Source organism: Fusarium verticillioides, chromosome 6 (assembly GCF_000149555.1).
Source record: "Fusarium verticillioides 7600 chromosome 6, whole genome shotgun sequence".
In the NCBI taxonomy this organism is placed as follows: Eukaryota; Fungi; Ascomycota; class Sordariomycetes; order Hypocreales; family Nectriaceae; genus Fusarium; species Fusarium verticillioides.
Window position 1 is genome coordinate 2,309,824 of NC_031680.1, and position 27,285 is coordinate 2,337,108.

Sequence of the window (27,285 nt, forward strand, 5' to 3'; positions counted from 1 at the left end):
AAATGGTCAGGGATTGCTTTATCCGGCACCGGCTTTTTTATCATCCGCGCAATGACCAATCAGAATAGTCTGCGCCCGGAAATGTGGTCATGGGCTACGGGAAGGCGGGCAGCCTCGCTTCTCTCGTTCCAGCTTCTCCTCGTCGTTCCAGCACAGTCGATCCAAATTTGCTTATTGTTAGCTTTCCTACGTCAACACGACTTTTTCTCACGGACTGACGCTCAGCCTTGTACTTGGGGGTTACCAACAACATTTGAGCGTCTTTTTTCCTCCTTGGACGCGCCCAAAAGGCCTGCGCTCCCTCGCCGCTACGCCCACAACTCCCGTCGATTCGACATTTCATTCCACCCTCTGTTCGTCATGGCGTCGCAACAAATTCTTTTTGCCGAAACCATAGCGGGTATGAAGAAGGCATTCAAAAGGAAATCATATGGTACGGAAATCTCATTGCGGTTGTCGCGATCAAGGGATCGATAGCTGACCATCTACCCAACAGAATCCGACTCAGATTCCGAGATCGAAAGCTATAGCAATCGCGGCAATAAGCTCAAAAAGCAGGCACGGTTTGCCCGCCAAGGGCAATTGGTCCCAAATAACGGTCCAAGTTCGTATAAAGAGGTTAGTTGTTTTGACAAATCCTCCCAGGCCAGTTCTGACTTCTGCTAGTATGTCGAATACGGTGGTGTCCGACGCCCGATCCTATATCGCAATCCTCCATTAGTCGACGAGGAAGGATACGAGATAGATAGCGACGACGAAGATGAGGAGCGCGTTCAAGAGGCAGAGGCCTCGGCGGCGGAAATGAACCCTTACGCCAACATACAAATAGAGAGTAAGTCAACAATCACGCATTTGAGTAGCAGAGCTAACAGGAGTAGATATCCTTGCTCCACTTACTGCATCAACCGCGTTACCGACACACCCGACCCTATCGAAGCCCTTCACGTCCAAAACCCTGACCCGACTTGTTGACCAAAGTTGCGACATAATGCGCAAGGAGAATCGGTCGCTGTGGAGAGTCAGACATCTCCTGACAGCGCTCTGCGGCGACTACACATGGGTCCCTTGCGAAATGATGGTCCGGCCGGCAGACGTTGAGCTCTATACAGACAACCACACGGCGCAACATTTGTTGGCGCTATCTCAGGCGGTATCGGCGCTTCCCAGAATCACCAACGGCGATATGCAACAAGGCAGCGGTGTCGAACAAGCAAATGCTGTACCAGACACAACATTTGATGGTGAACCCACGGACAAGGACCCAGCAGAGGATGCCGATGTAACCATGACGGACGCTGGAACTGCCGACCCAGATGATTCTCTCATTGAGGATGCCGACAAGAATACAAAGGTTGAGGGCGAGAAGGATGGCGCTGGAGCGGCATCAAATATGCACAATGGCAAGCAAATACCAGCTGCACAGACCGATAAAAGAGATTCCATAGGTGAAGCGACAAACGGGGTCAAGGAGCATACAAACGAACAAGCGACGAACGAGATGGAGGCGACCAGAGCTGAGGCCACTGCGAAACCTTCAGGCAGCGATGCACATCAACAAATGGAATCGGCTGAGACAATACGTGCAGATGTATCCATGATCTCCGACGCGGACGATGACTTCATACATCCCATGTTTCTTGCACCTTCAGGAGCAAGACCAGATCGAGATATCGGCTTGCCGGACCAAGAAGCGGAGGATATTCGACGATTGCTTGCTCTCTACGTGCAGAAACAAGAAGAGGTGTGTAGAGGGGCAAAGAGGCTGTTTCTAGGACTCCTCAAAGCCGAGCAGATGCGGAAGAATGTACTCCACTGGTCCAAGGCAGAAGCTCATTCAGGGCTTAACCGAGACATGTCGGACGGGGAAGATTGGTACGACAAGGAGGAATGGGGTCTCACAGAAGACCTCAAAAAGGGGCAGGATGAAGAGGAAGAAGATGTGCAGACAACTGGTAAAAAGACGAGAAACCGACGTCAATAGCTGTTGGTTTCTGTGTTCTTTTTTTTTTTTTTTTTTTTTGATGGATGATGATGACTGACTTGACTTGTTGGGGTTTTTGCTTTGGGCGTTTTAAGGCTGGCGTTTGGAATAAACCGCGAGATAGGCCTTGATGCCAACCACAGTAAGCGTATTGTTACAAGCATCGATAGATATGAATATTGAAGCATATAGTCTAGTCAGTTCAGTAGTTAGTGGTCATACCCATGAGATGAGATTCGACATCTGCCTGTGGTGGTCCTGGTCCCTCATGAGGCTTTCTCTCGGTATAGGTTGAATTCGGCAGATTGGGTTGCTTGCTTGCCTCGATTCCCAGGCTGCGGTGCAGGGATCTTCCGTTTGGTCAGGCCTGTTCCATGGGTGATTTGGCTTGGTTTGGTTTGTGGACGGTGGATCAAAAGACGCAGTCCTGATCCTCCAGGGCTCTCCCCCAGTTGACCCTCAGGACCCTCTTCTGAACGGCACCGTGGCTCTCCACTAATTCCGGGCTCCTCATTATGACGCGGGCCCGGACTCTCTCCTCTTCCGCTTTCCACTCTCTTCCATGTGACAGCCCAGTCAGGGTCAGGACAGCTACTAACAGGAAGGTAGGTAGGTACCTGAGGGAGGTACCCTAGCTCTCCAAGCTGCCCGTCTTTCTCCAAGCTCTCGCTTTTAATTCTGTTTCCTGTTTCTTATAATATCTCAACAGTTTATCCTCTCAACAGCAGAATTGCAAATCATCTGCAGTCTTCTTTGAACCTCTCCCTTCTGTGACTCTTCCGTGAACTTGTTACGTCAGTGATCACGACTTTTGCCATTCCCTCACTTTCCCTCTTCGTGCCTGTTTACTTTCTTGGTTGCCCAGCTGTCATCATGGCTCTTGGTTTGAAAGACTTTGTCGAGTATGTCGATTATGACAAGCAGAGCTTGTACAGTGAGTATATGCCAACTTGATTTGAGCAATGTCTCTATCTACCAACGATTACTTGAATCTGACTCAAGCTCTTTGCTTCTTCCAGTCTCTGCTGCCTCCATCGCATTCAACCCTCTCTTCTGGAAGTGAGTTGCAAGCCCCAATGTGACGTTCTTTCATCAATTACTAACTCTTTTCTTTTCTAGCATCGTCGCCCGTCAAGGTATGCAGCTTGCAGCTAGACGATTCATCTTCGACTAACTTGATCGCTGAAAGAATACCACAACAAGCTTCTGACCAAGATCTTCGGCGGTAACTCCCAAGTTGCCTGCTATGCCCTTGCTGCCACTATCTTCTCTCTCGGTATGATTCGCGACTTTATCTTCAAGACTGCCATCGCCGAGCAACCCACGCATCCCGCTCTAGTCACCGACTTCATCCAGGCCGCAGCCGTTGCTCTGTTCATCGTTGGTAACGTCCTGGTCGTCTCTTCAACCTGGCGACTAGGCATTACTGGCACTTTCCTCGGTGACTACTTTGGCATTCTCATGGACGAGATGGTGACTGGCTTTCCCTTCAACGTGACCGGTTCTCCTATGTACACTGGCTCTACCTGCAGCTTCCTCGCTACCGCCATGTGGTATGGCAAGCCTGCCGGTATCCTGCTCACATTGTGGGTCGATGTTGTCTACAGGATCGCTTTGAAGTTTGAGGACCCGTTCACTTCTGAGATCTACGCCAAGCGTGAGCGTGAGCGTGAGCGTGCTGCTGGGAAAAAGTCCAACTAAGCTCCCGAGTTCTGTCTAAACTCTCCCCAAGTAAACGACAAATAAGAGTCAAAGGACAGCATATCAGCGCTTCATGAAACGTTATCAGGGCCGCACAAACCAACGGAGACTGCCAGACAGCTCCATCTAGTCGAATAGTGTACGATACACACCAAGTCGACACAGAAAGCTACGCCTTTCAACAGGCCAGGTGCCTCTCAACAGGCTTAAGGAGTTTTCGGATTAAACCTACAGATACCACGTCTTTGCTGACATAAAATCGTCGCAAGGCATAAGGGATTACATTTGATTTATATAACAATACCAAACTGAGCATTCGCAACCAAGGCCATATACATACATGGACGACTTCTTTTCCACTACTCAAGAAAGGATAGCAACTGTTCCCCCTTTTAGACACCACGTCTGTAGACCTACGCATGGCCCTCATTTGCGCTCTTTGATTTAAAGCGCTTCTGCGTTATGGCCAAGTTTCTCTATATTGCATGACAGGGAACCTACCCTCTCGTATGTGTGTCTGAGTTGGCCGACATATGACCTTGAACCCATAAAGGGCACAGGACAGAGTCTAGAGGAAAACTTGACATACCTAAACTCAAACATATTGTACACTAAATTCAACAGCCATCTAGCTCATGATCTAGTCATCCCTTATAAGTTGATTTGAGAATCTACTCTACAGTTCGGCAACCCCTCAAAATAAGCTCGGCAACCCATGATCGCTTCTAAGCGACTCCTCATGCATGCACCGTCCATACCCAGTCAATTTCTTTTGCCAACGCCAACTCCGATTCACTCTGGTGCACATGCATCTATGTCTCAGAGGGCTTGTTGTCGGGGAGCAGGTCAACAGCAGAGGCCTCAACAGGCTTCTCCTCGGTAGAAGCTTCACCGGCCTTCTCAGCTTGACGAAGAGCGAGCTTCTTTTGCTTCTTTTTGTCCTTAGCAGCCTTCTTCGCCGCCGCCTTCTCTGCCTCGAGGGCCTTTTGCTTTCGGATCTCCTCACCACCAAAGGCCTCGCGCCACTCATCAAGCTTAGACGCAGGGATCTGTGTGAAGAGAAGCTTGGGCTCGCCAATCTTTTGGCCGGGCTTGACGAGGTCTCCTGACCATGTCTCAGGAATGGAGATCAAGCCAGGGCTGCCGATCTGCTCCAGGATGGCCTCGGAAGTAGAGGGCATGTAAGGATGAACGATGCTTGCAAGGAGCTGGAGATGGTTGATACCAAGACCAATCACCGCAGCGCAGCGGTCTGGCTCATCGGCCAGAAGCTGGTTGTTCAGCTTGCTGTCCTGCAGAAGTTTGTTGCCAAGGGCAGAGATGTGCATAACGGTGGCAAGGCCAGCGCGGAGCTTGATGGCGTCGAACTGTGAGATAAAGGTCTTGAGGGCCTCGTTCACTTCCTTCTTGTGCTCCTCTAGCCGCTCGTCGGTGTACTTTGTGTAGTCGGGAACGACGCCATCCAACTTGGCCTGAGTGAACTTGAGGATTCGTTGGTTCAAGTTACCGAGGTTCTTGAGAAGATCGTTGTTGTTGCAGTCAATGAACTCTTGCCATTTGAACTCAGAGTCAGCGGACTCGGGCCGTCTGGATAGAAGGTAGTATCGCCAAACATCAGGATCAACGCCAGTCTCTTTAGCAGTGTTTCCAAAAACTCCAACGCCGCGGGACTTGCTGAACTTTCCGCCCTCATAGTTGAGATACTCGGTTGTCGACATCTTGTGGACCTTGGTCCAGTTCTCTCCTGTTCCAAGTTGAGAGGCAGGGAAGATGATAGTGTGAAATCTAGTGAGTTGTCAGCACCGCCCCAGCGTATCATGTGGATTCTCAAGAAGTTCGCTTACGGTACATTGTCCTTGCCCATGAACTGGTAAAGCTTGACGTTCTCAGGGTTCTTCCACCACTTCTCCCAGTTCGTGCCATCCAAGTTATCACCATCGACCAAGTTCTTGGTGATAGAGACGTAGCCAATGCAAGCATCGAACCAAACATAGAAGACCTTCTCTGCATACTCCTCGTTACTCAAGCCTTCGAGATCCCTGGGAATAGGAACACCCCACTTGAGGTCTCGAGTGATACCACGGGGAAGGAGTCCCTTGTCGATCCATGACTGGGTGATGGAAATACAGTTTGTGCTCCAATCTCCCTCCTTGCTACTCTTGTGGAACCAGGGAACAAGCAAGTCCTTAACCGCGTCTAGGCGAAGGAAAAGGTGCTTCGTCTTTCGCTTCTCGGGGGTGGTTCCATCGACCTTGCAGCGGGGGTTGATCAGGAAACCAGTCGCTTTAGCCTCGACATGGTCATCATCAGAGGTGCTGGGCTCGCGTTCGGGTTCAAATGGGTCGAGAAGGCTACCGCAGGCATCGCATTGATCTCCGCGTGCTCCGGGGTCATGGCAAATGCTGCATTCTCCCTCGACGAATCGATCTGCGAGGAACTTGCCGTGGGCAGGATGCGAGCAAAAAGGCTGAGTAGTCTCTCGCTCCTCAATATAACCATTCTTCCAGAGCTCCTTAAAGATCTGCTGCACAATCTGGGTCTGTTGTTGAGTGGGTGTTCGGCCGAAGATATCGAAGTCAATTCGGAACCAATCGTAGACTCCCTTGTGAAGGGCATGATACTTGGCGCAAAGGTCGGCGGGCGAAAGACCTTCCTCGAGGGCCTTTGTCTCGGTAGCAGTACCGTACTCGTCGGAACCACAAACGTAGATGGTGTTCCAGCCTCGCGCTCTGCAATAGCGAGAAAAGACATCGGCGGAGAGAACACTGCCGATGATGTTGCCCAGATGCGGAATGTTGTTGACGTAGGGAAGGGCACTGGTAATTAGAATGTTGCGCTTACCCTCCTCAGGCAGAACGGGTGATTTTGAAGCCATTTTCGGCGATCTGATATCTATCAATAACTCTAAGTTTACTCAGGACGATTGATGAGAGGTTCGGTGTTGGTTGTCTTTGTCTGTTTGTGAGTCACAGAGCTGCGATAACGCCTTTGACAGTCAAAATTCGTAGCTGAGGTGCGATGGCGGGGGCGGGGGAGGGGGAGGGGTGATTGGAGAAGTCGCTGTGAAGGTCTAGGGTAACCAGAGTTGGTGGCAAAGACTGCCTTATAGATGATGTCTACGGTACCTGTGTTGACGGATTGTGCTGTATTATAGAAATTTGAATGTTGTCTGACTCATTTCTAAGTTAGTAGGAGTCATGGCATAAACTCTTTTAGGGGTTCTTGGGAACATGCCACTCTCGCGTGTCTCGAGTTTGTAGAAATCAATCCTAACGATGCTTGCACTGATGCAGAGCTGATGAACATCATGAGTTCCACTGGTTCAATGTGGGATCCCCTCTGTGTATCACTGTATGCTCGGGGGCAACTGGTGCACTCTTCCAGCTTCACTGCCAAGTCCATGAACGGACATACTAAAGCATGCTTACAGCCATGAGGCTCCAGACAGATGTTCACCAGCAAAGCTTAGAGCAAGCCTCTTCATTGACTCACTCATATGTAGGTAGCTAGGTAGGTACTTAGTCATAAAGCCAAATTTGAGGACGGACTGCTATGAAAATATGCTTGTCCCCCATCCTGCGAACTCTATAGATATCTCATTCTACCAGGCCCAGAATTTGATGTACCAAAGGTATGACACAATCTCAAGCTACCATTGTGATACGATGAGTCTCTACTGAGCTCGTCTGGGTCAGATTTCAACGCAATACCAACGATCCTTCATAAGTTTGATATTCGTTTCGTAACCTATCACAGAACCTTGTCCAACTCTAATTCGACCTGTAAAGACCCTTTTTTTTTCGGCTACCTAGGTCACCTACCATCGCCACGACTCCCTCCCATCTTTGACGAGTGACGACAGAACCCCACCGAAACTCCGAAACTGGGAAGGAGCCCCGCGTCACGTCCCGCTACCTACCAAGCAACAGAACAGCAACCCCACCATACCTTACCTGCAGCAGGAACGAGTGAGCGCCTGACTAAGGTACCTACCCTACCTAACCTGGTAAGGTATTGACATCCATTCATTATCTGGCTGGCAATCTGAGGAATCTCATGATACAAGAGGTCTTTAACTTCTCACCACTTACCTACCTACCTACTATAACTCAGGCCGTCTCGAGCCTCTTCACTTCCTCGGCACAACGAGCTCAGTGGTCGTGTCGACTTGCCTGTTGACTAGCCCCGCGCTGCTCTGTCTACTATCAAGTCATCAGGCACTCAAGCTGCCAAAGCTACCAACCGTACTTGAGATAGTTATCGTGAAACTTGACAACCTGCATCGCAGAGCTACAGGCACGGCAGGTTATACACGTAAGCCACGACAGTATAGCCCATCATGAGCATGTTTCAGTCGGTAAGATCATTCCGCCCTGTCCCTTGAGCAAGCAGTTTCCGCCCAATTCGCACATCGTCTGTTGATAGCTCTCATGAGCTATTTACATGCCACTAGAGTAGCTCCAGCGTGCACTAATGTATTTACTGACGTCCCAGTAGAAGAAGCCGTTCTCGGCGGTAACTGTAACCGTTGAGAACCTTACCTCCGAATCATATGAAGAGGAAGATCTCAGCGGTATCCCCGAGCTTGTCGATGTCATCACCTTACAAGCTACGGGCCCTAGTGAAGCAGCTCGAGCCATTCGAAAGAAGCTTAAATACGGAAATGTCCACCGCCAGATCCGTGCATTGGTCATTCTTGACGGTCTCATCCAGAACGCTGGTGAGAGGTTCCAGCGAACCTTTGTGGATGAGCCCTTGCTTGAACGTCTGCGTGTTTGTGGTACATCTGACCTGTCTGATGTTGCAGTGAAGAATAAGTGTAGGGAACTCTTTCGCTCATGGTCACAGTATGCTGGCAGGCCAGGTCTAGACAGTCTCGCGCGACTTCACAGGGTAAGTCATTATCGCACAATATTTCAGCACCAAATGCTCAACATTGCAGGAACTTCCCAAAAGAAAGCAAGCCGTTACACAGGAGAGATCTCGAGTCCTCCGGGAGACGGAGGAAAATCCATTTGTCGACGACGAACAAGAAGCGGCGGCAAAGGCGGCCCGTGATGCACGGAACGCTTCAGGCCCTTCGAGCTCAACCCCAGCATCTGGTTCAACATTCGGACATTCTTCTACCAAATCTTCCTCAGGGTCCAGTGCTTTCTTCGGTAGCTCTAGAGACAAGAAGAAGGAGAAAGAGAAGGACAAGGCCAAGGGGAAGCGGAAGCCTTTCAACCTTGAGGCCGAGAAGGAGCAAATGAAGTCTGTCATTGCTGACTCCTCCATCGCAGCAACGAACTTGATGAATGCGCTTCAAAGCATTAACCGTGAGGTGGAGCGTATTTCAGAGAACCAGACGGCAGTGGAGCGCTTTGAAGCCTGTAAGCTTCTTCGACGCAAAGTACTTCGATATGTGCGTATTCGTTAGAATTGTGAGAGAACCTGTGGACTAATCAGAAACAGGTCCATCATGTTGAGGAAGAGCAGTGGCTCGGAGGATTGCTTCATGCTAATGATGAGCTTGTCCATGCCCTCATGTCTTTCGAACAGTTCGATCGTTCGATTGACGCGGACAGTGATTCGGATGACGAACTTGCCGAGCAAGCTCATCTTTATCGAAGTAGGTGTTGACCTAGATTTTGGCAAGAATGTAGCTGACTTCTTCACAGTGGCTACGATTAAAGGCAAAGAGGCCATGGCCAAGGCTGCCTCTCAGTCTCCAACCGCCTCGCAGCCTCCAGACCTCTCCGAGCTAAACATTTCGACACCCGTTCATGCAGCTCCTCCTCGGCCACCCCCCATGTCCAAACCTCACTCAAACCCTCACCCTCAACCCCCAAGGCCAGTTGCAGCTCCGCAAGATGAAGAGGACGAAGACGATCCTTTCGGCGATTCTCATGCACTCGAGACACCTATGCACGAGCGTGATCAGCCTAAGTGGTAGACATGGGGTCTAGAGACTACGTCAAGTCACGGCAAGCACATAGTCCTTTATAAAGCGAGCAGATACCAGCGCGATTCAGTCTGTTTCTTTATCGAATGTAAAGTCTTTTATTCATCTCCCAGAAAGTGATTTCTCCTTGAATGGACTGAACAGTCACATACAGCTGTCACCAGTACACCTGTACTAAGTCTAGGGTATGTGGAAAACGACGTGGGTGATACTGTCAAACCACAAATCTGATGTTTGATAAAAATATACGTAGTCAGTTAATTCAAAATGGTATATCGATCTTTTGTTTTGTAGATTATGTTGCTCTTGTGAGAGAATTCATTAAGTAATGAGTGATGAGGGTATGTGTATGTAGTGAGATCACTCTTCCGAAGTCTGGGAAACGACTTTCTACGATGTATAACAAAGTATCTTAGAGATGGAACGATAAGTATGTAGTGGCATAAAACACATCTGTGTACTGTACTAATATCTTAACCCGAGAAACGCTCGTCCATTACCACAAAACATCCCTCCTTGAACTGGCTAAGCGTCAGGCACACACAAACTAGCCCGAGACCCCATGATATCATGTCTCGACCTTCCACATAATATGAGATCTCACTCTGACTACCGGGGTGCGCCAGCTGAAAGAACTTTAAGGAATCGCGAGTCTTATCGCCCCGAGAACTCCCAGACCGCTCTCATCCAGGACGTGGTCTGATACGGCGGTGCAGTACTGCACACTCCCCGGATATGCAACTCGTGCAGCCAGAATGCATGGATGCGGAGTGCAGGGCAGACCGTTAATTTCCACGATGCAAGCAATGGGATGCAATCGACAATCTCCCATGGCCTGCCGGATCTTGCGGTCAGCAAAGCAAAACCAACTCAAGAATCACTTTGACAGAACACCACCACGCGACAGCAAGGGCAATCCGGCTGTAAAAAAGCAAAAAGAAAAGCATGCAATCGAGAACCTGCAGATCCGGTACAAACGAGAGACGGCCCGTCTTTTTGGCGAGTCTCTTATAAACCTGTCATGATCCTTACCGCACATTGACCATTGGCATCTGCCTGCCGTTAAACGGCACACAAGAAAAAGCAACGACGAGTCGTGGATGCAGATCTAGGTGTACTAAAGACGCGGGGATCCCTCGTGGGGAGGGGGGGGGACTTGTCTTCTGTGCATTCATCAATATGGCGGTAAAAACTTGCACTTCGTCGGCCGGCAGTGACAGAGCAGCGAGGCTACAGAGTAGTTGTGAGTTGAATGCTACACTACACCAGATATCGAGATAGCACGTTCCTGAACAGTTGGCCGAAGCTTTGGTGATCGACATATCCGCCTCGCTTCCAGGTGTTGCAACGGGCAGCTTGACTTCCGATTCACAGATTGAGAAAACACATTTGGTCGGGGTGCATCGACCCTGTGGGTTTTTCGCGCAATATGGCCTGCTTGCCAGCAAAGCCAACTTGGTTGTTCATCATGCCAGGACCAGGCCATTTTGGTTATTGTCACCCATCAATGTGGTCCGGCCCCTGAGAGTACGGTCAAGCTCCGGGCTGGTTCATGCTCACGGCTCACCTCACCTCAGCTTGGTTCGCCTTGAGCGCAAGGGAACGGTGAAGGATGGGACAGACAGACTGTCGAGGACCACAAATGCGGGAACGCGCAGGCATGCGTCCATTCTCAAACCGCGCCGACGGCAATCTCAGCCCGGGCCACCAGACGAGTCTACCCACTCGTGGAGTATGCTATGCAGAGTACCTAGGTAGTTAATGAAGAGCCTCCAAGGAAATTGCAAACAGTAGTAACCCTGACAGAACTAGTCCACATGATCATGTACCTTATTGCTGATAAAAATTGGTTACCGTCTCCCCTTCATCCAGCCTCCACCGTATCAGACTTACCTAGTACAAAGAATGCGTGTTATCAGTCATTGTGGCCACGTTCAAAACTGAGTTGGTGGGTGGTGCAAGTATACAAGAGCTGATAAATATCTCATTTCTCCCGCATTTGTAGCGTCGTATTTGGGAGCATGATGAACGAGATCTGACGTGAATCACAGAAGAAAGAGGCATATGATGGCCCAATTGACTGATATCGAAAATGACCCTCGTGGCAGCCATGGGCCAAAGTCACCCCTGCATTGGCCCTGACGGGTGTTGGCGTGGTGGAGGGGGGAAAGTCTATACATTCAGCCCTGGAAGAATTGGCCGACCATCCCACGTCACCTCACCCTCTGAGGCTTGGACCTACACTGCTCCACTGTTTCTGGAAGGCTTCCATCAATTGTTTCATCGTCTGTGACGGCGAGCACGGTCCTGTGGGCTTTGCTTGGTTCAGTTCAGGGTCCACCCTGGGATGCTGCAGGACAACGGTCAGACTCCCGGTTGGTCCTGATGATACAAAGATGGAGCAGGGAGCAGAAAGCAAACTGAAATCCATGCGTTATGAAAAAGACGCACTCGATACATTCATACTGTAGATTGGCTGTAATGTACCTCAACTTACACAAAGATAACGATGGTGCGTTATTATTCACATCAAGGCAATTTGCTTTGTGTGTTGCACTCCAAGGTTGAGCCTTGATGTTTTAATGTGAATTCAAGGTTACTTTGCAGCATGCACTGCAATCTTCCAGTCGTTAGTTGCTGGGTTTATGCCGTTGCAGACGCTGTGAAATGTCGACCACCGGGTAGTTCGCGCAAATGACTGCCTCACGAACCAATGTAGGCCGAGTGATTGCACAAGTGCATACGTATAAACGCCGCTCTGTGACATAAAAAGCTCTGGCGAGATCGACGAAGGGCGTAGCGATGGATTTGCGACAGCCGAAAGCCTTGACCAGTTGTATTTTTCGGCCATATGCGGGAGAAGCATTAACAAGCTTGTCGCGGCAGGCTGAGAGGATAGGCCAGAATATCATTATGATATACAGAGCGTACATATTCCCAAACTCTATTAGCCGGCCTGAGAATTACCTATGTCGTTAGCTTTGGGAAAACAAAGGCGTGCATTCTGAAACAACGCATCTTTTAACTATAATGAGAAAGGATAAGCCTCGCACCGGCGCAAAGAACGGCTTGCTCAGTAACTCACAGTATAAGCTCCAGGCACTCGTGATATTCGAAACAGATAACTAATGGAACTCACCTGCGCTAAGGAGGGGAATACAATATCAAACTGTTTCATCTCTGCTTCGCGTCTGGCAAGGCCAGTGTCCGAGCACAAGTGCAAAAAGAAGGTATTCGTATTGCTGCCAAGTCTTGCATTTGATACACTAAAGCCACCAACCCTCTTTGGGGTCGGTGCATCGCCTTCGCCGAAAATGGCCAACGGAGGGCTGGACGAACGGACTGGAATGGAATCGCAGCTGAGCACTGAGCTCGTAGAAACTAATAATAACCAACAGTCAAAGGCGAAGTTGTTTGAAGCCTTCATGGGTGGTGCGAGCACCATATTTCTAGAAATGTTCTATACATGGTTGGTTAGTAAGGTAGTCGAGCCGGTGAGCAAGTAAATGAGTGTAAGAGTTGGCCAAACCTAAGCCACAGGCACCACTTGATACGTATGGCCCCAGTACATCATTGGCTTGCAGTCCTCGAGGTCCTCTTTGTTTGAGTCTTTGCTCGGTTTGCATAGTCAATGAACTCACTGTCCGAGGATTCGATGTGTGAGCCTGCGCCGAGCCTTCATAGTTCCCGTTTGACCCGATTACTCAAGTCCGAAGCCTTTCACGAACTTACGACCACCTAGGGAGGCAAATAATTGACAAATCGATCCAATAACATATCTCTCAATGTATCCTCCTCAATTCTTCATGCAGCAGGTTATCAGTCCTAGCCCCGCGCCGGCACGGACAGGATTTCCCCGCCCAGTAAGGTCAAGTTCTACATTTATTCACAATATAACTCAAAGGTCAAAGAAGCCAAGCGTAAATCGAGATATACTAGAAAGGATCATGAGAGTGAGAGCCGAGCCGGAGCCGCAGCCTTTGTGACATCTTGATGCCCAAGTACCTGCCGTTTTCTTTGACATACGTCTTTTGACCGTGGACCATATCCCATTCGCAATCGCTGGTGTCCAGTCTTGGAGTGCTCTGTCGATTTGTGGTATAGTTGCCGTGCTTTTATTCTCAAGTGATATCCGGTGGCTCGATATGCACTAGTCCTTAATTAGAGTCTCTGAATGAACAGCCGAATACCAGCACATTGACCAACCTACAGCATGCCTTGGTCAGCCATTGATCCCCATTCCCGTGTCAGTGTAGGTTTTGGATGGATACTGCGCCATGACTACAGCCCCCAGACCAACCGGTCACTGACTCAATTCTAAAACTTCTGGAAAGACGCCAGAACGAATGGAAGTGATCCATGCTTCTGCAGCACGGGGCAGATTCAGATGGGGCCCCGGGAGCATGGGGCCAGGGCAAGGATTTAGTCAGGACAAGCTTGGGAGGCCGAGCGCTCTTACGAAGAAGATAGACACGAGACAGATAAGATCAAATGATGGATGTATATGTATGTATCCGTACGGGCGTGAGCGTGAGCGTGAGTGGGAGAGCAAGATAAAGAGACCGAGTGGGATCATGGAGCGATCGGGACATACAGCAATCAATAATGGAAAGTGCGGAGGTGAATAAGGTAGACAGCCGAATTGCCAAGGTGAGGAAGGTTCATCTCATGCATGGATACCAATATGGGATAGGCTGGAACTTGGAACCATACCACGGAAGGAGTGGAGGGGTGAGGCTTTGATGGTGCCATGCTTCTTAAGGTGATGGATCGGAATGAGAAAGTAGCATCGAAGGACGGAAAGAAGCTCAGTAGAAGGATAAGATGTGTCGTGGGCGCAACGCTACGCTCGGACGTGCATTGTCACACGGCGCTAGATCCGCCTTTGCATTACCATCGTTCCAGAAGAATTCTCGAAACCTTCCTCGGTGAGCTAGCGTCATTTCCGAATGTGTGAGTAACCCATCTAATGGCCCGGTTAGTCTCGAAAAGAAGCCAACCAGAGTCTAGCAGCTGAAAGATATGCCATCCACCCCTGTCAAGTTTGATTCCCAAGTTTCTTAGTGTCTTCCATTTCCAGCTTCACTCAATTTTCTCTCTCTCTCTCTCTCTCTCTCTGTCTCCTGGGCTGTTGGTCCACGATACACCCCTTTCTCACTTTTGAAGTCATCATTCAAGAGCGTCATGGTGGACCTTGTCCTTTATATTGCATTAAGCTATCCCTTTTAGCATCTATGTTTTAATTATCAACTGGCATATGCGCCAGCGCCTGCATCTTGCGCACGGTATTTGCGGGGATGGTTGATTGATTGATTGATTAGGTCGTTGGAAAGGTGTCGAACAGCCACAGCACAGTGCCTTAGCACTTAGGTAGCTAAACTAACCTGAGCGGTGTAAGATCATACCCGTTTGTCTTCTGGAAGGCAGATGGACCATGATGAAGCCTTCTAAAAAGCCCCCAGGTATTGACGAATCATTCGTGCCTCAGCCCACTACTTCACGCAAATCTCACACAGTACAGGGTTGCTGACTCTAACGTCTCCAAAGTTGGGAGGGGAGCACCCAGGCCACTCGCTCCATATCCGATTGGGTAGTCGTATCTAGGACAACCCCTAACCTAGAGCCCAGGAGCAACAAACATCCCACATCCACGGCAGCAAGCAGACTCATGCGCATTGCATGCATTAACATGCTAATTAAGCCACGGATTATACGGCAGGGAAAGAGTGGAATAAGAAGTGACACCGCCTCAGTTGTGTACACCATTAAAAGACTGTGGAAGTAATATGCAATTGGGTGCTGATCCAAGGGCGGCCTTTGTTTGCGAAGGTTGATGGAGTGAGTGATTCGTCTCTTAGCCTCGATTGCTTGAGACCATCTAGTGAAGAACAAAGAGACGATGACAGGGCTGCTAACAGCTAAACTAGACCAGGTGACCAGATATTGAGATTACATCATGTCAAGTGTACCACAGATTCAGGCAACTCTCCGACAAACGTTGAGCGGTCCTGGACCGCTTTCACCGAAATTCACAATACGCATGGCTGGAGATTAATTAGCCTCAACCAACAGCCCAGATCATATTGACGCCTATGGCGCAGGAAAACATTGTCAAATATAGTGTCAAGGGAGATGTGGGATCCCCTAGATGAGGCAAGCCACTCTAGGGGACGACAACTCGACACCGCCTGAGAGTGAGAGTGAGAGTGAGATATGGGACAGGGGAGCATGGGCACTGATGATTGAACTCTTCTGGAAGTCGACGAGATCTACCACTCAGGACAGCTGCCGCCTTGCCTGCCCCCAGCCCTGACAGCCCGACATCAGCTCTGGGCACCAGCTCTGACCCGCTAGACCGCGCCCAAATTGACGGGACCCGTCTGAATTCCCCTGGGAACAGACCTGGGTTATTTTGAGGGGCGCACATGCCATGTCGACCCTGCAGGGTACAGGGAAGATTCATGACGTCGGCCCTGGTGAGTAGGGGCGGGCAAGGGAGAGTGATGCGTTGTACATTGATTAAGACCAGGGGAATCGATTTGGGGTCGAACATCAAACAGCGGGAGCTGAGTCAGATAGAGGCCTGTTCACACTCCCGAGAGAGGGGAAACAGCGCCGGACATAGGTGAGAAACAATCAATAGCAACATGTTTAGCATCACACAAACAGAAAGGTGTGGTTGAGACAGAGCGAGGCTTATACGGACCCTGTCTGCGCAGCTCATTTCTTTCATAATATCCTGTTGTTGGACTGGACATACGAGTAGACGAAAAGGGAGGTGATGGGGCGTCCACTCGCAACTCACGAAGACACGGCACGATATGTTGGCGGCCCAACTGGCATAATACAGTAAGAGAAACGAACGATACGATCGACGTCTGAGGATCACTCCAGCTGACAAGGATTGGCCTGCCTGCGAGATGCCCATTCCCTCAGCAGCAATCCCGATTATTCACGACAGATGAGGGAGGACCACAGCCTCTTTCCAATCAGCGCCGTGTAACGGCTAGAGGCTGCAAGATGTTATCCAGGGACGCTTCCACACCAGTCATTGAGTGACTATTGAATTTGTTATGGGCATTGGTGGTTGGTTGGGCGAGGCGGCGCGCTGTGGCTGGCCGGGGAATGCCCTGTATCTCAAGACGCACAGTAGGTATGCACTGTATGCTGTACATGGAGTTCAACTGCCCGGGGACGGGAGATTTCCAATTTGTGCATCGTAAAGTTGCAGCAAAACGACGGGAACCATCTCTTCCGAGGGCCAGGCACCCGCCCGCTTGAATGCTGGCAGTGGAGGTTTTTTTTGTTTCTTTTTGCTTCGCTCCCAAGTTCTCGGGACACTCACTGTGTACTATAAATGAAGGCAGGATATGATAAAAGTTTATGGTTTGATTTGGCGCGTCTTGGGATTACACACGCAACGGCGTTTCATGTTGAGTTGAGTGAGAATGACGGCACGGCTGATGGATGTTTCCAGGGCGGAATTGAGGTTCTGGCCCTCGTTCTTTGTGACGCCTGCCGCATGCCAATCCCCGCTTGTGTAAGTTATGGGAGGGTCAAACCTCAGTAGTACCTAAAAAGGGTCAGACTTTATTATACATATATTTTCGACAAAATGGAGGGTTATATTAAAAACAATAATAGCTGTTTTGAACTCTTCATATGTTGTCACTGCAACCGGAGTATGGAGAGTGAATATCCCTTCGAGGCTACAGCGTACCGTGTTTCTTTCAGAAACCTGAGGTTTGGTCTGAGTCCTAGTCTCAGCTGTTCGCCTTACTGTGCTACACCAAGCCCAGGTCACTACCAATGTAAAATTTAATAGCTCTAGCGTACTCGGTGCTAATTCATCGGCCTCGCGCGTTCTCAGCTCGCGTTCGCCCTTGATATGAAACCTCAATTTGCAGGTCATCCACTGTTACAGTTCGTCGATCCCTCGATGATTTCTTCCCGTTGTGTCGTGTCTCGAGGTCCTGCCAACCCTAGTTCTGTGCTTCGATCTATGCCACCTTGTTTCTTGCGAGATCTGGCGCACAGAGCAAACCAAACCTGCGAGATCCAGTTCTAACGAAACCCTCGAACGGCTTTCGGGTAATACTTTTCCTCTAAAAAAAAAAAAGGAAAAAGAAAAGAAAGAAAAAAAAAAGATGGGACGGGCACCAAGCCAAAATGATCAATCGTCATTTCATTGAGACCAAGAAGAAGCATCTGTTTGTTTATTACCCCAACTGTACGTACGCATACACATCGAGTGCTTATTATGCTCAGATGATTTCTTCTTCTTCTCTTTGTTACAATGCCCCAATACTCTAATTACAAAGACATGATTGCTTACTCGTGCCTGAACTACACCTGCACTACTGTTTCCGTTATCCTGTTCCATTGACTCTATTTCTGGCTCTTGTTTACTCTAGTTCAGGTCAGGTCTGAGAGCATCTTGGTTATGCTTTATTCTTATTTCCCCAATCCTTGTCTCTGCCCTACTATCTGGCTCATCTGATGCGCTACACGCGCTTTGCTTCGAACTGGTTGAACTTGAAGCGTTGGGTTGGGTTGGCCGCTGTAATGAGTCTGAGTCTACTTCATTCCCGCTACCGCTATTCACGCCCTCATTCAGGTCCGCTACCCCTGTCGCCCTCCAACCCCTGCCCGGGAGTGCGCCGTAATTTATTTTGTAGACCCCCCCTCCACTAATTGCCCCCCATAGGGAATCCACTTTCGCTTCCCCTTCACCCTCCCACTTTCAAATCCCGGAGCTGCCTTTGCCTTTGCCTTTCTTTGCCTGCCTTCGCCTTGTCACGTCCCGCCATAGGGACCCATCCTGGAACCTGACATAAAGACTTGGCCCCTACCTGGCCCTCGATCATCACATCAACTCCTTTGGTCTATTTTATCTATCTCCCGTTCCCGTCTTTCGTTGTGTTTTGGTCCTCATACGTCCTGGCGATTGATATCCCGCTCTACTATCTTTCACATCCTCTCCTCTTTAAGAACCATCTGTTCCCCCCAGTTGACCCTTTAACGGTACCTGCGTCTAGACTACTGGCCTTCAGCTGTGAACAGACCACCTCCTGATCCCTTCTTTCATCGCGTCGCGCCTGTGAACGACTACATCTCATCAGCTATCGTGTGTTGATACAGTGCAAATTGAACTTGAAAACTTGCAAGAGTCTTCTGTTCTGTTGACTTATCATTACCGACCGCCCGATCGACAGTGCATCACTTTGTGGAGGGTACAGAAAAAAATTTAACCATTTTTGCCTAACCCCTGCGGTCCTCGGTTCTTTCACCTTACGCATACACCACGCGCGTTTCTTCGACGCTCCAACTACACAAAACTTCGTCGCCGCCCAAAACCGAAAATCCGACAACGAAATCCTGTCGCCGGCCGACCTCTCTCCTCCCGCTTCGACCGAACCCGCATCGAAAAGCGGTCTGCAAGATTTCCCGCCCACCTTGTCAGTGCGACCATACACGTCACTTGCAAACAAACGCGGAAAGGTGAGTCGCATAAGTTGTTTTTCGGGACCTGACACTCGGCGGATCTTGGATACCGATGATGCCCTCTCTGTGCGACTGGTTGGACCTAAGCATGCTGTTGCATTCGCTTACCCATCTGCCGGTCTCTTCGGGATGTCGTTGTTTGTATTGACACCTCGAGCATCAAACATGGCCCGTTATCATATCAAGACTAAGTAACTAACGTGCATCTTCGCAGCCAACGTCAGCTTGACCGCCTTCCTGCCGTGATCCGTCACTTGTGAGCGCCCTCGCACACCCTTCCCCAAACGCGCCACGTCTTCAGCTGGCAATTCCCGCCATATTGAAGATGAGCGGCATGCGATCACCAGCTCCTACGGAGGTTATGGACATCACCAACATGCTCAATAACAAAGGTCAAATGCAACAACTTACTTCCGGTCTCCTCGATCACCAACAATACCAACACGCCTTCGTTAAGCACGAATCCGGTATGGAGCGATCAGCCTCTCCTCACGGCTCTGAGCACTCGCAATACTCCAACCCTCACAGTATCGCCCGAGCCTACCCATCGCCATCCACGATGCAAGCGCCGATGCATATGCCGAACCCTATGTCCGCCGCCATGACAATGCAAGGCTATCCCGAGATGCCCAACATGGGAGGCATGCCTCACATGCACATGCAACAGATGCCTCAACAACCCCCGCCCCCTCCCCAGCAGCCCATCAAGGCCTATCCTTGCAGTACCTGTGGCAAGGGATTCGCTCGACGCAGTGATCTTGCTCGCCACGGTAAGTGAACATGAATGCTGAGAGACTGAATGGCAATGCTAATGTGTCCCAGAGCGCATTCACAGCGGAGTTCGACCCCATGTTTGCGACTGGCCCCAATGTGGAAAGCAATTTATTCAAAGATCTGCCTTGACTGTGCATCAGCGCGTGCATACTGGAGAGAAGCCTCACCACTGCGAGACTTGCGCAAAGGTTAGTACCCAAAACTCTGGTATTTGTGACAGTCGCTGACCAAATACAGCCCTTCAGTGACAGCAGCTCCCTGGCCCGACACCGCAGGACTCATTCTGGGAAGCGTCCCTACAAATGTCCCTACGCTGATTGTCAGAAGACATTCACTCGCCGCACCACCCTCACCCGCCATCAGAACCACCACAGCGGTACTATCGAGGAGGCTGCCGCTGCGACCGCTGCTGCTCTTGCTGCGTCCAAGTCGAAGGGCTTGTCACAGACTCGGTCTGAAAGCGACCACATGTCTAACCACGGCTCGCCCTTGACGACTCCTTCTCCTAGTCAGCGAACTATGTCTATGTCGCCCAGTGTCGATCTGTCTGGTAACAACAGCATCCCCCGTCACCCTGGTGACTTTCAGTACCTGTCACAGAATGGTTCTCTGCCCATGCACATGCGTGTTGGCAGCCCTACCTCCACCTCGTCTGGCGGTTTCAATATGATGCGACCTACCTCGCATCCCACTAGCTATGGCCCTCCTCCTACTCTGGAGCCTAACCTGGATAACAGCCAGGGTACGCCCAGCAGCAATGGTGGAAGCCCTCACATGACCAATGTTGGCTGGCAGTCTCCCTCGCACATGGCGTCGCCCTCGCAGAACAACGCCAGCTATGTTTACCCTGACCCCGCGGATGCGTATCCTGCCAACCAAGCCATGAATCAAATGTATTACAGTGCCGCTGCGCACATGCGCCGACCCCAGAGCACTGAACCTGGACTGGTACACATGGCTTAGTCAGACATATTGCCAGATTCTGAGCTTGAGCAATGCTCAAGGTCGTCTTTCTTGTGATGATCAGGAGTGAGCTCACTGATACCCTGTATTATTCAAGCTGTGCCCGAGTCGGGCACGAAGATTATGGCGGCGTTAATTCCTTCTGGACTAGATTCCCATACTCATACCCCTTCACCTGAGCTTGCCACAGCTGACGACAAGTTGTGTGCATGTCTTGGTCTAATATCAACCCCCCCCACAACACACATCACTCTCCCGTCTAATAGGCGGGCTCGCTCCTAGATGGAGCATGCTCTGAACGTTGATTTCTGCACTGTTTCGTGTTTTTCATGCTTTATCGATTCCCCCATCTCTCGTACATTATGGATGCTTTTTCGTTTTCTTTGTTCTAGTATCAAATAGACTGGCGGATGGGCAATGTGATGAACGACGGACAGGACATTGCATTTGTCTGCATAACGCAAACATAGGACGGGAGTTACACTGGAACATTTGCTTGTTTTTTCTTCTTTCTCTTCTGAGCATATCAGAGGCAAAGACAACAGGCATTATGGGAAGCACAAGACACTGGCATGTTTGTGTATTACTATGTAGACTTGGACTCGGGGACTGGCAACCAACATAGACTTGCTTTCTGATGCGATGAATATATTACTACACTCAACAAACCCGAATATCAGCCCGCATATGACTAGTCTATGCTGTGACACCCACACATAGACATGCTCTAGAACCAGAACATCAGCTATCGGTTGATATATCGGTCAGCCGCGGCCGATGTCCTTCGGCAATTATTGCCAACTGATATGTACCTCTCAATTGAGCCGCATGGATAAACATCTGGCGTTTCACTGCCCAGAGAGATCGACAAGTCACCCCTCGTCTTAATCCGTGCTGTCAGGCCCAAAAACCTCCATGACGTCTATCACGTAGAACAAAGCCTCCACGAGCACGCGACTGTCAAGCCCAGCGACCGGTCTAGACTTTTCTAAGACCATAAATTTCAGCTAAGAAGCTGAAACCACGCCATTTTGAAATAAGAAAAGAAACAGACACAATAAAAAGCGAAAAAGCGAGAAAGCCTCTCCCCCCTGCCTAATTCCCGGTAGTGCAGACTAGACCCCCGCAGAACGGCGATTTTCTGATTATTCATCGCAGACATATTCAATATTCAACGACAGGCCACGAGGGGCGGCATAGATGCCTGGATTTGCCAATCGGGCAGCCCTGACGCCGGCTGAGCTGGAGTTTCATCATGTACGAGAGGGCTTGGATGGAAGATGTTTGGCTAAAGCCCTGGTCCCTGGAGGGCAAAATGTGAGATTTCATAATACAGGACGGACGGGGAGGAAGTGCTCCGTTCATATATATAAGTATCTTGGGTTGCTTGCTTTGCAGATCGACAAGGGCTTTCTCACTAATTAAAGTGTGACGGTATTCAACGGTTTTTAACTTTTGGTGTTGGCGTCCATCTTTACTTATACGCCCTGACTACTTTAACGCTCTACAAATAGAGATTCTTCCGTATTCTTTTCTAGCACTCCCTCTTCACTTTCAACCATGCTTATTGACATCGTCATCCATGGAGACATTCTATGTCCGTGGTGCTTTCTCCAGAAAAAGACTCTCGAGGATGCCATGGAACGATATCAAGCACTCCACCCAGAAGTTGAATTCGATGTCACATGGAAGCCCTTTCTACTGTACCCCACGCTACGAAGAGGTAATTCTACCCTGCCTCTACATCTCGCTGTTATTCTAACCCTTCCTAGGTGACAAGCGTGCTCTCTATGAAAAGCTCATGTCCCCAGAGAAGCTTCGTCTTTTCACTTCTCGACTCCAAACAACCGGTGCTCGTTACGGCATCGAATTCTCCGTGACTGGCAAGACAGGGCCTTCACAGCCTGCCCATCGACTTGTGGCCTTGACCCTTGAAACTCGCGGAGCAAATGTCCAGTCTGCGTTTCTTGACGCTCTGTTCCGTGGTCACTTTGAAAATGGGGCTGACATTGCCGACGAAGCCTGGTTGATGCACGTAGGCCGAACAGAGGCCAAGCTCGAAGATTCTGATATGAGAGCCGCGCTTCTAGGGCCTGGTCTGGGGAAAACGCTCGAGGACGAGGTCAGAACTGCTGCCATAGCGGGTGTAGAAGCCGTGCCTTGCGTTACGGTCCAGAAGAAGTATCGAGTTGGGGGGTATCAAGAGTCAGACATCTTTGAGAGCCTGTTTGACAAGATACGGCGGGAGAACAGGTAAAGACAAATCAATGTGGGGACAAAGGGCATGGAAAGTGAGAGATACACAATTGGGATTAAAGGCTTGTCACGTACTACGGCAAATGGCGACTGGAGTTTTGTATATTGAACAATGCTGTTGATTGAAGAATTCAAAACATGCCGCTGCCTTGTTCCCTAGGTCTACCCGACTATGCCCGTCTCATAATGCCCTTTGTCTTTTTTGTTTGACCATAATCTCAATGGGGTCCTTTATCGCCAAACGCCAAATAAAAATCAAACCAAATCAAATGTTTCGTTCGTCCCTTGAGTCACGAGCTCATCACCCTAACGCCCTGAAATGAAAACAATTATGATACACGCGTTCCCTATCGTCGCATGCCACTGTAGTCTTGCATGAGATGCGCCATGTGCACGTTGGTAGCCTTGCCGATCCTGTTGCCCTTGCGACGTTTCTGAGCCTTGGGCTTGTTGGCCAGTCCATCCTTCGCCTTGCGAGGATCCTCGCTTGTAGGCTTTTGACCGACGCTCGTAAGCTTACGGTGCATCTCCTCGAGGGGTGGTAGTTGCACACGCTGCCACATGCTCTGGAACTCTGGCTGGACCTCGTGATGCAGCGAGGGATCGTTGGGCCAAACGTATCGCGGGATGTTATCCTTTTTGGTACGCACCACCAAGATTTTGTGCTGACGCTCGAGGGCTGATATTGTGTCTTCGCAGTCGGGCCAGCCGTCCTTGAGATCCTTCACTGACACACCTGAAGCGTCTGTCTTGGCTTGAAGATGAGCGAGAAGGCTGGTTGAGTCCTTGACTCCGGGAATGATAGGTCGGTGGACATAAGTGCCAGTCTTCCAGGTCTGTTCGCTCAGGTTTGCATCAGGCTTCCACTCTACACGAGGGTGCCCTCGCAAACCTTCAGCAAGTTGTCGCTTGTGCTCATCGTCAAAATTCCGCAAACTCAGATGGTCGATAATATCCGTGATGGTCTTTGCGTCGCCCTTCTTTTTTAGGTAATCGACAGCATAGGTCATTTGCGTCTTGACCCCAGCACCATAGCCTGTGAGCTGCGGCTGAGAGTAGGGCACCTCGGGGCCAGCATCTCGTTTTCGCTTGGAAGTAGGAGTATTTGGATCGGAGGCTGCTGAAGGAGATGGTGAGGGAGGAGCAAGCGAAGGGACGGCGAGAGATGAAGCCTTGTTTGTTGATGGATTTGAGATCTTTGTCGCGGCTGCTGAGAGGGTCCCCTTGAAAGCATTTGCCTGCCTTTCGAAATAGGACGACATGATGATCTACGAAAAAAGAATGTACTCTCTGCGGATCGGAGATGAAGATCGAGAGGTTGCGCTTGTATTGTAGGGGATTGGTGTCAAGGAGAGACGGCCAGGGCGGACAGCGAAGAACAAAGGAACAAGGAAAAAAGAAGATGGGGGTTGAGGTTGCGTGAAGTGAGCTTGAATTTTGGATTGACGTTGATCCGGCGAGGCTGATGTTCACGTTAGTGTGGCGCTAGGTACCAGCAGTGACCAGGGCGGGGGGTGCACTACTGTGGTTGTGCTACTAACCTCCACTGACTGTACAATCGATCGATTAGTATCCAAAATAAGGCGCAATGTGTGAGTACAGAGTGTGTGCTTGTAAGAGGAAAAAACATATTGGCCAGTTCATGGACATTGAACGCATATTTATATTTGCTTGAATGGGACGTACAGTCATAGGCAACTGATATCATCAAACTCTCTCCTTATACGTGGTGGCGAAACGAGGTCTATTGAGAAGTTTGTTTCCGTCACAATTCTCAGGTAAAAAACTATAGATTAATTCTGAGAAACGTAGCATCAGTCACCATTGGTCAAGATGTTGCAATATATACTTGTCGGCCGCAAGCTTAAGCTTTAATCAGCTCAAGTTTCGACCTGTTTCTCGATAACCATGAATCCTAATTTTAGTCATATCCTTGGAAAAGAGTAACTCCATTTTAGCTTTTCAAATCTGTAGAATCCCATAGGTGAAGAGGTCGACGTACGGTTAAAGAACCATACATAGGCCACTCCGTGAGAACTTAGTATCTTGTAGAGTTTAGCCACGAAAGGGTAATGGGGAAAATATTCATAACCAGTCATTGATCAAAACAGTGATATATATTTACTTTACTTGATTGCCGCAAGATTTGTCACCTCCATTGTTCAATGCATGTCCCGCGCTCATGCAACACCGTGGCCCATGAGACGAGATGGCCGAGTCGTCTGTCTGACTGCGCATGAGTCGCGCCTCGCAAATGGGTCTCGTCTGCGCTTCGCTTCGCTGCGATCCTTATCTTTCTTCTCGGGTTTCGGTCGCCCTTCCCGATCCCCTCTTCCGTCCACCCCCAACAAAAAAAGTAAAATCCCGAAAATCGGGACTGGCATGGGCTTTGACATTAGTGAATTCGCCGCTGCCCACTGTTCTCATCATGTCCAAGCCGGGGTAAACTGCATTTAGTAGCTGCGCGCCCGCCGTCTATCACCGACCTCTGTTCAGGCCAAAGTAAACTCCCAATGCATAGTTGCCCTTAGACAAACATCTGCATTGATGCCGTAGCGAAATCCAAAGAACACCATTTTTTTCTCTATCCTCATTCATGCGATGCGATTGATATGAGGCGCTTATGCGGAGGCTTGGCCTTGAGCCTCTTGCTGCTTCTGGAGATAGTTGTAGGCAACGTAGGCGATGAAACCAACGGCGACAACAATGGCGTATGTGTTCAAGCTGGAGCCGGCGGGATCAGACTTGCCACTTCCCTGGTTCGAGTTGGCGATTTGGCGCTTGGGGCCCTCGTCACCAGGCTGCAATAACACATGTTAGCGTTTGGTCCATCGAGATTGAGGGTTCTGCTAGGTACTCACCAGACGCTTGAGCTCACCGACGAGAAGACCGTCGAGAACCTCTCGGGCCTCGTCACTGTGGCCAACATCCTCGAAAGCCTCGGTGGCATCCTGACCGGCAACGTCGAGCATGACCTCCTCACCACCGCTAAGTCGATGTTAGTATCCTGAGCAACGATTGCGTCACGTAGCGCAGAATCATAGCAATAGAACGTACGGGTGCTCGTCGAGGAACTTGGTGCAGTCGTAGACCTTGTCGTGAACAACCATGTAGATGTCGCTGGAGGTGTTGTGCTCAGCAACATCCTGCATGGTGAACTCCTTCTTCGCGGACATGATCGCGGTGTGGATGTGACGGGTCGTGAAGAGAATTGGGGGTTCTGGTCTTGTCCGAGGGCTGTCGTCGCACAAGTGCTTGGTGGGATTGGGATTGTAGGAGGATGGAAGTGGAAGAATGGAAGAGAAGAAAGGAGGAGAGAAGAATGGAAAGTCACAAGCAACGCAACTGGACGGAACCTAGCCCAAGTTAACAGCTAAATTAATTTAGGTCCCCTGTTTCTAGGTGGCCTTCTGGAGATTTGGCGGCGGCCACTCTTCCCAGGGGCCCATAGGTGCTGGTGGAGGTAGGTAGATGGAGTAAAGTACTGCCCCACACAGATTCTACTTGTATGTACTTGATACATGCATGATCCTGATCCTGATCCTTTCCATTGCGGCGTCTTACCTTCTATTGTTTGTTTCCATCTATTCTGATTCCTCGGAAGGTCATCGGAAAGGAAGTCGACCGAAATCGTCCCGTGCTACCGGATTCTGGGGGTCCAATTGTGTCCGTTTAGATCACCTACTACTACTTCTCTCTTTATGATCATTTTCGGCACATTTCCCTCCTGTTAACATGTGCCTTTTGCTCCTCACAACCTTATCATCCAGGCCACGACTGGTAGTGAAGTCTACCTCAACCTCAACCTCACCCACTTGAAGTTCCTGGTACGATTCGGTGTCCCAACATCCGGACCCATCCCCTATAAGGCCCGTCGCCGAGGGTACTTTTGAGCCAATCGCAGCCATCAAAATTACCGTCGCTAATCCCTGATTCGTCGCTTTTTCTCAACCCCAGCCTTACCAACCTAAGTAATTTGTACGGCTGCTCAGAGGCCCAAGAACCGTGGGCTAGCACAATTCCTTTCTTTGATTCCGTTTGTTTGCTGGCATCCATACGAATACGGTGATTTCTCCCCGCCCCAGCTTCAATACCACTTCACCGTCATTTTGAACGGCGGGTTCCATTGCTCTTCATACCCAACGTGGTATGATTCTTTATG

At 49.9% G+C, this 27,285-nt stretch overlaps 9 protein-coding genes across 10 annotated transcripts; 6 read left to right on the top strand and 3 right to left on the bottom strand.

Moving 5' to 3' along the window:
* The first annotated feature begins 135 nt into the window (after nt 1-135).
* On the top strand, nt 136-2,309 carry FVEG_02057 (hypothetical protein). The gene is made up of 4 exons (XM_018889156.1): nt 136-433; nt 497-618; nt 667-832; nt 879-2,309. Exons 1-4 carry the CDS (start codon nt 361-363, stop codon nt 1,979-1,981), a joined length of 1,464 nt encoding a protein of 487 aa, XP_018745238.1. The 5' UTR covers nt 136-360; the 3' UTR covers nt 1,982-2,309.
* Nucleotides 2,310-2,566: 257 nt separating this feature from the next.
* FVEG_02056 (methylene-fatty-acyl-phospholipid synthase) lies at nt 2,567-7,043 on the top strand. Its single transcript, XM_018889155.1, has 4 exons — nt 2,567-2,915; nt 3,001-3,040; nt 3,101-3,117; nt 3,171-7,043. The coding sequence occupies exons 1-4, from the start codon at nt 2,855-2,857 to the stop codon at nt 3,680-3,682; spliced, it is 630 nt and encodes a 209-aa protein (XP_018745236.1). The 5' UTR covers nt 2,567-2,854; the 3' UTR covers nt 3,683-7,043.
* FVEG_02055 (methionyl-tRNA synthetase) lies at nt 4,067-6,827 on the bottom strand. Its single transcript, XM_018889154.1, has 2 exons — nt 5,527-6,827; nt 4,067-5,467 (listed from the first exon to the last, which is right to left on the bottom strand). Exons 1-2 carry the CDS (start codon nt 6,555-6,557, stop codon nt 4,495-4,497), a joined length of 2,004 nt encoding a protein of 667 aa, XP_018745237.1. The 5' UTR covers nt 6,558-6,827; the 3' UTR covers nt 4,067-4,494.
* A 252-nt stretch (nt 7,044-7,295) lies between the features above and the next one.
* FVEG_02054 (hypothetical protein) lies at nt 7,296-9,908 on the top strand. Of its 2 annotated transcripts, XM_018889153.1 has the most exons (6): nt 7,296-7,693; nt 7,749-8,039; nt 8,180-8,575; nt 8,625-9,086; nt 9,137-9,293; nt 9,343-9,906. In XM_018889153.1, exons 2-6 carry the CDS (start codon nt 8,022-8,024, stop codon nt 9,615-9,617), a joined length of 1,308 nt encoding a protein of 435 aa, XP_018745235.1. In that variant the 5' UTR covers nt 7,296-7,693; nt 7,749-8,021; the 3' UTR covers nt 9,618-9,906. The 2 variants fall into 2 exon arrangements, with proteins under 2 accessions (XP_018745235.1, XP_018745234.1); XM_018889152.1 differs by having other exon boundaries at nt 7,296-8,039; nt 9,343-9,908.
* Nucleotides 9,909-10,805: 897 nt separating this feature from the next.
* On the top strand, nt 10,806-11,384 carry FVEG_02053 (hypothetical protein; the record flags this gene model as incomplete). Its single annotated transcript, XM_018889151.1, has 2 exons — nt 10,806-10,869; nt 10,966-11,384. The coding sequence occupies 2 exons, from the start codon at nt 10,806-10,808 to the stop codon at nt 11,382-11,384; spliced, it is 483 nt and encodes a 160-aa protein (XP_018745233.1).
* An 8,071-nt stretch (nt 11,385-19,455) lies between these two features.
* On the top strand, nt 19,456-20,867 carry FVEG_02052 (hypothetical protein; the record flags this gene model as incomplete). Its single annotated transcript, XM_018889150.1, has 3 exons — nt 19,456-19,900; nt 19,953-20,092; nt 20,142-20,867. 3 exons carry the CDS (start codon nt 19,456-19,458, stop codon nt 20,865-20,867), a joined length of 1,311 nt encoding a protein of 436 aa, XP_018745232.1.
* A 1,355-nt stretch (nt 20,868-22,222) lies between these two features.
* On the bottom strand, nt 22,223-24,902 carry FVEG_02050 (transcription initiation factor TFIIE subunit beta). Its single transcript, XM_018889148.1, has 2 exons — nt 24,665-24,902; nt 22,223-24,585 (listed from the first exon to the last, which is right to left on the bottom strand). The coding sequence occupies exon 2, from the start codon at nt 24,383-24,385 to the stop codon at nt 23,471-23,473; it is 915 nt and encodes a 304-aa protein (XP_018745230.1). The 5' UTR covers nt 24,386-24,585; nt 24,665-24,902; the 3' UTR covers nt 22,223-23,470.
* On the top strand, nt 22,428-23,124 carry FVEG_02051 (hypothetical protein; the record flags this gene model as incomplete). Its single annotated transcript, XM_018889149.1, has 2 exons — nt 22,428-22,590; nt 22,640-23,124. The coding sequence occupies 2 exons, from the start codon at nt 22,428-22,430 to the stop codon at nt 23,122-23,124; spliced, it is 648 nt and encodes a 215-aa protein (XP_018745231.1).
* A 198-nt stretch (nt 24,903-25,100) lies between the features above and the next one.
* Nucleotides 25,101-26,582, bottom strand: FVEG_02049 (cytochrome-b5 reductase). The gene is made up of 3 exons (XM_018889147.1): nt 26,181-26,582; nt 25,985-26,111; nt 25,101-25,924 (listed from the first exon to the last, which is right to left on the bottom strand). The coding sequence occupies exons 1-3, from the start codon at nt 26,297-26,299 to the stop codon at nt 25,745-25,747; spliced, it is 426 nt and encodes a 141-aa protein (XP_018745229.1). The 5' UTR covers nt 26,300-26,582; the 3' UTR covers nt 25,101-25,744.
* Between the last annotated feature and the right edge of the window lie 703 nt (nt 26,583-27,285).

Bases quoted from the DNA above. Each gene is read 5' to 3' on its own strand.
- FVEG_02057 (XM_018889156.1), top strand. From the start codon at position 361: ATGGCGTCGCAACAAATTCTTTTTGCCGAAACCATAGCGGGTATGAAG. The intron at 619-666 runs GTTAGTTGTTTT...GACTTCTGCTAG, and splicing joins GTCCAAGTTCGTATAAAGAG to TATGTCGAATACGGTGGTGT. The intron at 833-878 runs GTAAGTCAACAA...TAACAGGAGTAG, and splicing joins CGCCAACATACAAATAGAGA to ATATCCTTGCTCCACTTACT.
- FVEG_02056 (XM_018889155.1), top strand. From the start codon at position 2,855: ATGGCTCTTGGTTTGAAAGACTTTGTCGAGTATGTCGATTATGACAAG. The intron at 2,916-3,000 runs GTGAGTATATGC...TGCTTCTTCCAG, and splicing joins TGACAAGCAGAGCTTGTACA to TCTCTGCTGCCTCCATCGCA.
- FVEG_02050 (XM_018889148.1), bottom strand. From the start codon at position 24,385: ATGTCGTCCTATTTCGAAAGGCAGGCAAATGCTTTCAAGGGGACCCTC.
- FVEG_02054 (XM_018889152.1), top strand. The intron at 8,576-8,624 runs GTAAGTCATTAT...TCAACATTGCAG, and splicing joins GTCTCGCGCGACTTCACAGG to GAACTTCCCAAAAGAAAGCA. The intron at 9,087-9,136 runs GTGCGTATTCGT...AATCAGAAACAG, and splicing joins GACGCAAAGTACTTCGATAT to GTCCATCATGTTGAGGAAGA.
- FVEG_02055 (XM_018889154.1), bottom strand. From the start codon at position 6,557: ATGGCTTCAAAATCACCCGTTCTGCCTGAGGAGGGTAAGCGCAACATT. The intron at 5,468-5,526 runs GTAAGCGAACTT...ACAACTCACTAG, and splicing joins ATGGGCAAGGACAATGTACC to ATTTCACACTATCATCTTCC.
- FVEG_02049 (XM_018889147.1), bottom strand. From the start codon at position 26,299: ATGTCCGCGAAGAAGGAGTTCACCATGCAGGATGTTGCTGAGCACAAC. The intron at 26,112-26,180 runs GTACGTTCTATT...ACATCGACTTAG, and splicing joins AAGTTCCTCGACGAGCACCC to CGGTGGTGAGGAGGTCATGC. The intron at 25,925-25,984 runs GTGAGTACCTAG...GTGTTATTGCAG, and splicing joins TCGGTGAGCTCAAGCGTCTG to CCTGGTGACGAGGGCCCCAA.